General features: G+C 35.7%; 1 protein-coding gene and 1 long non-coding RNA gene across 2 annotated transcripts; both read right to left on the reverse strand.

Annotated features, from left to right (window-relative positions):
- Positions 1 to 1581: 1581 nt before the first annotated feature.
- LOC117276838 (uncharacterized) lies at positions 1582 to 2549 on the reverse strand. Its single transcript, XR_004507094.2, has 2 exons — positions 2153 to 2549; positions 1582 to 2088 (listed from the first exon to the last, which is right to left on the reverse strand). It is a non-coding gene; the product is annotated as an uncharacterized lncRNA (long non-coding RNA).
- A 2799-nt stretch (positions 2550 to 5348) lies between these two features.
- On the reverse strand, positions 5349 to 9061 carry LOC104096569 (probable flavin-containing monooxygenase 1). Its single transcript, XM_009602951.4, has 5 exons — positions 8476 to 9061; positions 7599 to 7836; positions 7323 to 7498; positions 6190 to 6548; positions 5349 to 6072 (listed from the first exon to the last, which is right to left on the reverse strand). Exons 1-5 carry the CDS (start codon positions 8929 to 8931, stop codon positions 5730 to 5732), a joined length of 1572 nt encoding a protein of 523 aa, XP_009601246.1. The 5' UTR covers positions 8932 to 9061; the 3' UTR covers positions 5349 to 5729.
- Positions 9062 to 9648: the final 587 nt, after the last annotated feature.

The following is a 9648-nucleotide window of genomic DNA, read 5'->3' on the forward strand; positions in this document are numbered from 1 at the left end:
CCCCTTGCAGAGTGAAAGAATAGAGATATCTTCCGGTTACTTTAAGGTTCATCGAACGTTTGCTTACTCTTTCCTTTTTTTTACATAACAACGATACCAATGTATCGTATTCCATTGTAAGTGTCAACTTAACATGACACTGTGGAGATAAACTATAGGTTACTGAGTTATTCGTCATCACAACCTCACCCCTCACCCCTCCTTCCCCCCCTCCCCAATATAATGAAATCATTATTCTTCGCTCTTCAGACATTATGACAAAATGCAAAACAACTTAACGAAGAAATATTTCAGAAGACTTGAGAATATTTGTGAATGGATTTTTAGAAAATCCTTAACCTCTTTAAATAAGGCAAAAACCAATGTCGGGGTACAATTGTTTTAGGTATAGCGCTTTAAATAAGGGCGCTATACCCAGTTGAATTATTGTTATGTCAGTTAAGTCCAGAAGAATTATTGGTGGGCCCACATAATATGTATAACGCGGTAAGGAAAGGCGTTATATATATAGCATCTTTTAAAAGAGCGTTATACTTTAACGAGCAAACAACCGTTAAGGAATAGCGCACTTTAAAAGGACGTTATATATATTTTGATCACTATATTTATTTTTCACACATTTTTGTTCTTTAACTCCAAAAGAACCACATTTTGGTTCGAGACTCCGCGCCAAAGGGGTATTTAAACATATCTAGTCGTCCTCGTGATCGAATTTTTTAATTTATAGGGGGGTGCTGGGGTTACATAGGTAATAGGAATTAAAGACTCCTACTGCACAACGAAAGCAACACTTTAATGATTTCTGAAGCATGCATTCAAAAGCACGACCTATAAGATCTGACAGCTGTAGTATATATATATATGCTTTGGGAAGGAAAACTCAGAATCTTATATAATCACATCAGCTTTAGATTACTGGACGGTTGAAGATTAGTTTAATAATAGTTGATGTCTAGATCAGTTTATTCCAGTGAGTACATGTTAACACATATCAATGGAGGTACTGATAACTATGTCCAACAAAACTTAGGCAAATTAAATTGGAAGAAATTTTAGCGTTTTTGTCTCAACTGAAATTCTACCTCAATCTTCACTTTGTTTAAGCTAAATCACTCTTTTGTGTGCTTGATAGCAACCTTTGTGTTGAGACGTCCTAACCTTCTAACTCCTAACTAGCCTTGAGATTACTTGCAAATTGCAATTAGTGCCACACATCCAAGAGGCTATCTGGTCTTAAAACAATAAAACCCATTTAATTTACACTGGGCCTAACACAATTGAACTCCAAATGTACGTACCTACCCCAAACTTGGACGTACGCACACAAGTGTCGCAACTTCAAAGGAATTTAGAGGAAAGATTTGGACAAGTGTCTGAACTTTTTTAATGTTTTGATGTCTATGCCAACCCTCAATGTTTATACCAAAATTATCATATAGTGAAACCTCACTGGTGACTTGTCATATGATAACTCATACTACGTAGTACGTATTAATATATATCACTCAGTAGAGATTCATAAAGCTGAGCCACTATGACCGTCAAGCTACTATAAATATATAAATGAAGGGCTTCCAAAGATGAATCGATCACAAGCTTATTTAATTTGCGAAGGCAATGATAAAAGAGCGACAATTAAGCTTAAGGCACCGGGCCATCAACGCGAAGGAAAAGAAGAAAAGTACAGTAGGATTTTGAATACAAACGAGAAACAGATGAAAGAAGACCTCAAGGATACTCTTATACTATATGTTAGCCGGCGTAATCCATTGGTCCATAAGGATGGAACCACTCAGCTAAAATACCCTTTTTCCTTTTAGGATTCCATCCCATGTCTCTGCACAATTGGTCATTGTACCAAATATGCATGATCTCCTGTACCTGTAGTTGTTCAAATATGAATATCTCTTCTTGTATTTATCCCATTCTGCTATGTCTTTCTCCATTATCTTAATGTTAGGTACCTTAAATGTTTCGTCAAGAAGCTCTCCCAGCCAACGGCACTTTATTTCCGAGGTGTATAGATTTGATACGCTTTCTGAGAATCCAATTATTGCCAGTTGTGGTATTCGGGGATGAATGCATTCCCTGAAAATATATAAGAATTCTAATTACCGCTGCACAAGCCTTTTTAATTTAATTTATTACTCACCTATAGAGGAGAAGTGCAGAATATTCATCTGAGCCGGTTAAGAATTCCTGAAATTTTGGTGATTCAAAAATGTGTTTGAACTTATCAATTCCCTTGAAGCCAGTAGCGAGTATGACTAAGTCGGATTTTATTGGTTCAGCCTGACCCTCGACCTCGAGAACGATACCTTCTTTAGAGAATCCAAAATTCTCTTCTTGATGAGTTTGATACTTCCTTCCTCAACTCTGTCGTAGAAGCCCTCTGGCACTTTAGAAACTGAACATGAACTCAATTCGCTTAAGAAACTATGATCTGGTACCATTCCATGTTTTGCAAGCCCCAGTTTGTGTTTTATATGGCTTTCTACAAATTTTGAGAAGGCCCACCTCTGTAAAATATGATAGTGAAATCGACTAATTAGTTAGTTTTGTCACTTTGTGAGAGGAAGAGCAGGAATCGTACAAGTAAATTAACATCTGATTAGTAATCTTTATACGACTTGTAGTTAATCTTTAACATTTTTTTCTTTCAATTTTTTCAAAAACAAAATATCAAGTGACTCCAAATAAAATCAGAATCAAATTGTTCTTTACATCCACTAAAATGGAGTCAAATGTTATATACATGCATGACATGTGTTTGCACTTACATTTTTTTCCACTTAATTATGATTATTTAATTTTCACATTATTAATCACTTAATCGTGATAAGTACATAAAATTTGATATAAACACTCGGATGCTGATAAGTTTCTACTAATGGATCTTCTACTCGTTTTTGCCCTTTCCTTTTTCTTTCTTCAAGTCTGTCCAATAAGAAAGAACGCTAATCTGTCTAGACTAGAGCTGAAGAAAAAACTATTGTATACAGCAGTAACCCATCCTACAGATGGCTAATTGACCAACAGTTTTGTTCTTATATACCTATCAAAATCAAATAACTAACATTTTAAATTAAACTTCATATATCCGGTAGAATAATATCACAATAGGTCAAGAGTGGTATTTCAACAAACTTGGCAGGAGGATCAGCCAACAACACGGCTATACATGGACTCCCATTTTATAGTTTGTTTGGTCAAACTTCTGGGACGTCAAAAGTATTTTTCCTGAAAAAATAATTTTTTTGGATATTGAGGTGTCCAGACGGAAAAGTGCTTTTTAGCATAATCAAAAGCAATTCTAGTTTTTTTCGAAGAAACAGAATAAGTTGAAGTAGAAAACTAACTTTTTAAAGACAAAATATCTATTTTCAAAATTATCTTTCATTAATTTAACCTTTTTATTTTCCTTTTTTTTATTTATGCCATCCTCTTTTCTTCTCTTTTTGTTTTCACCGTATTATTGTCCTTCTCCTGCTCTTCTTTGTAATAGTCTTTGTACTATAAATAGATTTTTGGCCAAATACATAGACAACCCATTAAACTTGGCCCAATTTTTTATTTTGGCACTATAACTCAATCTTGTTCCATTTTGGCCCTCCAACCCCATTTCTTATGTTTCACTTTAACACAAAACTATTATCCGACGTAAAAATGCAGCGCGTATACATACTTGCTTGGCCAAATACATAGACAACCCATTGAACTTAGCTTCATTTTTTATTTTGGCACTCTATCTCAACCTTGTTCCATTTTGGCCCTCCAACTCTATTTCTTATGTTTCATTTTGGCACTCTATCTCAATCTTGTTCAATTTTAGCCCTCCAACTCTATTTCTTATGTTTCATTTTGGCACTCTATCTCAACCTTGTTCCATTACGGGTTCGAAAGTTTACGGTTTCGAAAATTTAGCGATTCAAAAGTTTATGAAATTTGTGGGTAATTCAGGATATGCATGCACACATGTTTCACAAAATATAAAATTTATTTCAAAATATTTTATTTTTTAATTTTTTTTACGAAATCGACCAACTTCGGTCGTTTTTTCTTTTGCGCAAAAATATAGGAAACTCTTTTAGTGTCCCGCAAAATTTATTTTTTAAGAAACCGACTGAAATCGGTTGGTTTTCATATAAACAGTAAATGGGGAAGGAAATAATGAAGTTGAAATATGGGGGAAGGAAGTTAGGAGATTAAAAATGGGGCCAACAATTATTTTATTACTGTTGGGAAGGAATTTTGCAATAAACAATCTGTCTCACGCACTTATCATGTGAGCCAATTCACACTATGTGACTAGTCAGCTTTCGTGTTAAAATGAAACATAAGAAATAGAGTTGGAGGGCCAAAATGAAACAAGGTTGAGATAGAGTGTCAAAATGAAAAAATGGAGCCAAGTTCAATGGGTTGGAGAAGGAAATTTGCCCAAAAAAATCTCCCTCACGCGCCTACAGGGTGAGACAACTCACACTCTCAATCTAGTCAGCTTTTGTGTTAAAGTGAAACATAAGAAATGAGGTTGGAGGGCCAAAATGAAACAAGATTGGATTAGAGTGCCAAAATGAAAAATTAAGCCAAGTTTAATGGGATGCCTATGTATTTGGCCTAGATTTTTTTTCCTGTCTTTTTCCTTTTCATCCTCTCCTATTTCTACTCCCATTCCTTTTTTGAAATAACTAAGCTAATCACCACATTTAAACACTTTTTTCATAAGGTATGATTCTTTTTGTTTCTTTTGTAATATACCAGATGTGAAATATTATTAATTTGGTATAATCATATTTTATATTGATTAAAATATTTAATTTTTATTATTAGTTTATATTTTATATTTTAATTAAATAGAAATAAAAACTTAATTAAATTCTTTTTCATTTCTCTCTTAAATATACTAATAGTAAACTGAACCTTGATAGTAATTTGATACTCAAAAGCACTTTTTATAAAGATTGGTTTTGCTTCTCAAATAATGTAAAAAACAATTCTCAAAGGGATTGGCCAAACACAAACTGTTACGCTCCAAAATTTACTATTTTGAAAATCCATTTTGGTAAAAGTGAATTGCAAAAGAAGCATTTTTTGGCAGTTTGGCCAATCTCTTAGACGAGCTAGAAATGTAAATTGTCAGCAGTAATTGTGCTTGGGAGCATTTGCAATGATACATTGACTACAGTTTCTAGAGAACAGAATAGTGGAAAAGATGTACTGAGAAAGAGGATCTGGCATACTTTTTTCCCTTGGTTCATTGTACTGGATGTCTCAAGGAAAATGAACACTTCCCTTTTCCAACCAAATGAACACTGTTTAGATTGACCAGAAATGGAAGGAAGACAATCTTTTCGGAACAAAAAGTATAGCAAATTTAAAATGCTAGCCTTATTGTTCAAGGTTAATGAACAAGAATACAACACACCGTTTCGTAGATCCATCTGATATTCTTGTGCCATTGAATCTACACAAACTGCTTGTCATTCAGTAGAGATTCATAAAGCTGAGCCAGCATGAACGTCAAGCTAGTATAAATCAGGGCTTCCACAGGTGGATCACAAGCTTATTGTGCGAATGCTATGATAAAAGAGTGACAAGCTAAGGCACCCGGCCATCAACACGAAGGAAAATACGAAACATACAATAGTATTTTGAGTACAAGCGAGAACAAAGAAAAGGAGACCTCTCTGAAGCTGTCAGAAGAGGACCTGATGATACTCTCATACTCGTTAGCCGGTGTAATCCATTGGTCCATAAGGATCGAACCACTCAGCCAAAAGACCCTTTTTCCTTTTAGGATTCCATCCCATGTCCTTGCACAGTTGGTCGTTGTACCAAATATGCAATGCACCGATGCATGATCTCCTGTAGTTCTTCAAATATGAATATCTCTTCTTGTATGTATCCCATTCTGCTATGTCTTCTTCCATGACCTTAATGCTAGGTAGCTTAAATTTTCCATCCAGAAGTTCTGCCAGCCATCGGCATCTTATTTCCGAGGTGTATAGATTTGCTATGCTTTCTGAGAATCCAATTATTGCCAGTTGTGGAATTCGGGGATGAATGCATTCCCTGAAATCATCCGGAATGACATTACTTTCACATGAGATGAGGTTATATACATTTGGATGAATATGATGAATGTATGCAAAAGAATTCCCACCACTGCACAAGGCTTTTAATACTCACCTATAGAGAGGAACTGCAGAATCATCTGTGCCTGCAATGAAGTCCTGAAATCTTGGTGATTCAAAAATGTGTTTGAGCTTATCAATTCCCTTGAAGCCAGTAGCGAGTATGACTAAGTCGGATTTTATTGGTTCAGCCTGACCCTCGAGAACGATACCTTCTTTCGAGAATCCAAAGCTCTTTGCTTTCTTCAGCTTGATACTTCCTTCCCCAACTCTATCGTAGAAGCCCTCAGGCACTAAAGAAATTAAACATGAACTCAATTCATTTAAGAAACTATGCTCTGGCACTATTCCATGTTTTGCAATCCCGAGTTTGTGTTGTATATGACTTTCTACAAATTTTGAGAAGGCCCACCTCTGTAAAATATGATAGATTTCGATTAGTACTGCATGTTAGTTTTGTGAAAGGAAGAATAGAAATCACATTGTTGTAACTTCGAGCATATAAGTAGTAACTTTAAGACAGATTTCTAGTAACTTTGGGATGGATTCTGATATTTTGAGAAGGAATAGTAGTTAACTTTGTCGACACATACTGCTCCGTTGTTGCTTCAGCAGCAATTGTATTTATTTTTCTTATTTCTTCACTTAACTTGCACACTTGCATGTATCTGTGTTACGTAACAGTCATGTATTTTGATTCTTATGATCTAAATAGCTGACATATAACCTTAAATTTGTAACTATCCAGTTAAACTCCGCTTATTTACTTGTTTTATCCTTTTGGATTCCCTAGTGGTGTCATGTAAAGAGTCTTTGCTTTTTTCCTTTTTCCATAACAGTTGGTGGAATAACTTTTCATCTCCAAATTCAAGATCTTTCCAATTTAGAAAGCTACTCAGATTCTCAGTCTTTGGTTATTGAAATTCAGGTATATAACTTAGAGTATATTTAGCCCGGTTTCTCTACAATGCTGAAGTTTTGAGCGAGATGTACAGTCCACGGCCAGAAATGAAAAGTACTTGTTTCCTAATATGTTCATCTCAGATAAAGAAACCTCTAGTCAACCTCAAAGTATTTGGCTTTGCTTTTAGATACATTTGTTAGTTTCAATGAGAAAGTATGACTAATCATTGCTGCACATAGTTCAGTTTTTTTATGAGTCAAATTAGTCAGGAAGAAAATAATTACCATAGGTGAAAGAGTTGTGGCGAGGAGACTTAGAAGAAGGCCTTCGCCGGGTTTATGCACCATAAGTTCGGAGAATCGATTTAGGTAGAGATATGCCAAAGGGAATCCCCATGGAAAATAATCGGGAATGTTCCAATGCGGTGTCCTGGTTACTACTGTACATGGACGTTCAATCCCTGCAAAATTAGTGCAAACAGAATCAAGCTGATGTTTATAAACAAACAATAAAGAGGTCCAGGGAATGAAGGTATATGAAAGATCAGTAGCAGTACTTACCATTAACTGTGGAGCACTCCATGGCAATGTCCATTCCTGATTTCTGGGACCCAATGACGACTACATGTTTTCCTTTGACCAAGTTGGTTGCAGTTGTTGAATCCATTTTGGAATAGTCCATTGAATGGATTACTTCACCGTCGAAAGCTTGTGGACCTTTGTTTAGAGGGAATTGAGGGATATTTGGAACTTGGCTGAATCTTCCCAGGCAAACTACTGCAAAATCAACTTGGTATACCTGCAGCCATGAGAGATATGCTTATCCTCCATTTGATTCTAAAAATCAACTTTATGGAGATACATATCAAGTAGGAGTCAACTCAGATATTAACCCAACAATAAATACTGAATTGAACTTGTAAAAATAATTTGTAGAAGTTTTTGAAATAGCACTCTGTCATACAGTTACAGAGAACCGTTTATGCAGCTCTCTTTGGGTTACAAACAATCATATTACACACTGCATTAGATTAGCTATTCTAGTAATTATTGGGGAATTATATTAAAACAGTGTTAGTAATACTAGCTTATCAGCTCTTCTACTCTTACTAATGAAGTATTGGCCTGGTGGTCAATATATAGGACAAGTTCGGTTAGATACAAATCCTACAAAGGCATGAAGCTGAGTCATGCGTTAATGTATTAGCTAGTATATGCTAGAGAATGCCTAGTTACGTTGTAAATACTATTAATTGACCCAAAAAATATGATGCCAAACAAGCTAAACAGAATAAGTATATTTCAGCATAATTTATTTGATCTTAGACGATACTACTCAAATGTCATCATCGGACATTGACACCGACACAAATCTCCAATGCGTGAGAACATTTTAAAATAGGAGATAAAGAAAGTGGCATAGTAATTAATTAATTACTTGTGTGGAGAGGGTTCGAGTGTCGTGTACAGTGACATTCCACTTCCCTTTAGTGCTAAGAGGCTCGCCGGTGCCGCCCCACAAATTCCATTCTCCGTCGGAGTCGTCACCAGATTCATAGCTGAGGCTCAACACTTTGCTATTGAACTGAATGTGACGGAGCAAATCAAAGTGATGAGCGTAGGATTCAATGTAGTTCAGCACAGTTTGTTGGTCGGGAAACACATCGGTTACAGAATCAGGCCATGGAAAATCAGAGAACTGGTAAACAGGTCTTGGAGTCTGCAGCTTGGTACTCTCAATTGTCTTAGTCCACACACCTCCGATGCTACCCTCGGACTCAAACACTATGGGATCGAAACCTTTTGAAAGGCTGTATTTGCAGGACAATAGGCCGCTTATACCAGCTCCGATTATTGCTATCACCTGCTTCTTTCTGCGATCATTATTTGCCATTGTTATTGCGATAGGATGAATAACTAGATTTCTCTACTTCACCAAGTCCACACAAACTTTGATAGTCCTATAAGTAGTAATTTATTGGTAGTGGGTGTACCTTTCCTCTAATTGTATGATTTAAAAATCTTAATTACCCCTAGTACTATACAACAACATAAAAATATCTGAGTTATGCAATACACAGCACGACAATAAGGTCGCTTTCCAAGGTCCCTGTATTACCAGATTTCGATGCTAATCAGGAGTAACTACTTAAACGTGAGGGATTGCATTACTTAATCAGAACACGCAATCCTCTATCAGTGGCTTTTGCCAAGTCCCTCCCTGATCATTTTTACATCTCTCCGTCTCCACGTGATTGATTTTCTGTTGAGAATATCACTGTGTGGTATCAAAGTTAGAAAAGTTTGTAAAACGGTTATATAGTACTGATAGCTACATTTGTCTTGATAATCACATGTCCTAAGAGGACATGGGCCATACAACTGAATAACATTGCTCAATAATATGCAGGTCTTAATTAACTAGGCCCCGCTATTGAGCTTCCAAATGCATCGTGCTTCGTGAAAAAATAAAAAATAGAATAATTTTCAGAAATCACTATTGTTTAGTGGTTATTAACTTTCTATAGTTATCATATACATAATTACTTCCTACAGCTACTATTAAATTGTTACGGTAGTGTATTCGTTGTATTCGCGTTGCTGTATTGAT

The sequence above is a fragment of the Nicotiana tomentosiformis genome, chromosome 1 (assembly GCF_000390325.3).
Source record: "Nicotiana tomentosiformis chromosome 1, ASM39032v3, whole genome shotgun sequence".
Taxonomy (NCBI): Eukaryota; Viridiplantae; Streptophyta; class Magnoliopsida; order Solanales; family Solanaceae; genus Nicotiana; species Nicotiana tomentosiformis.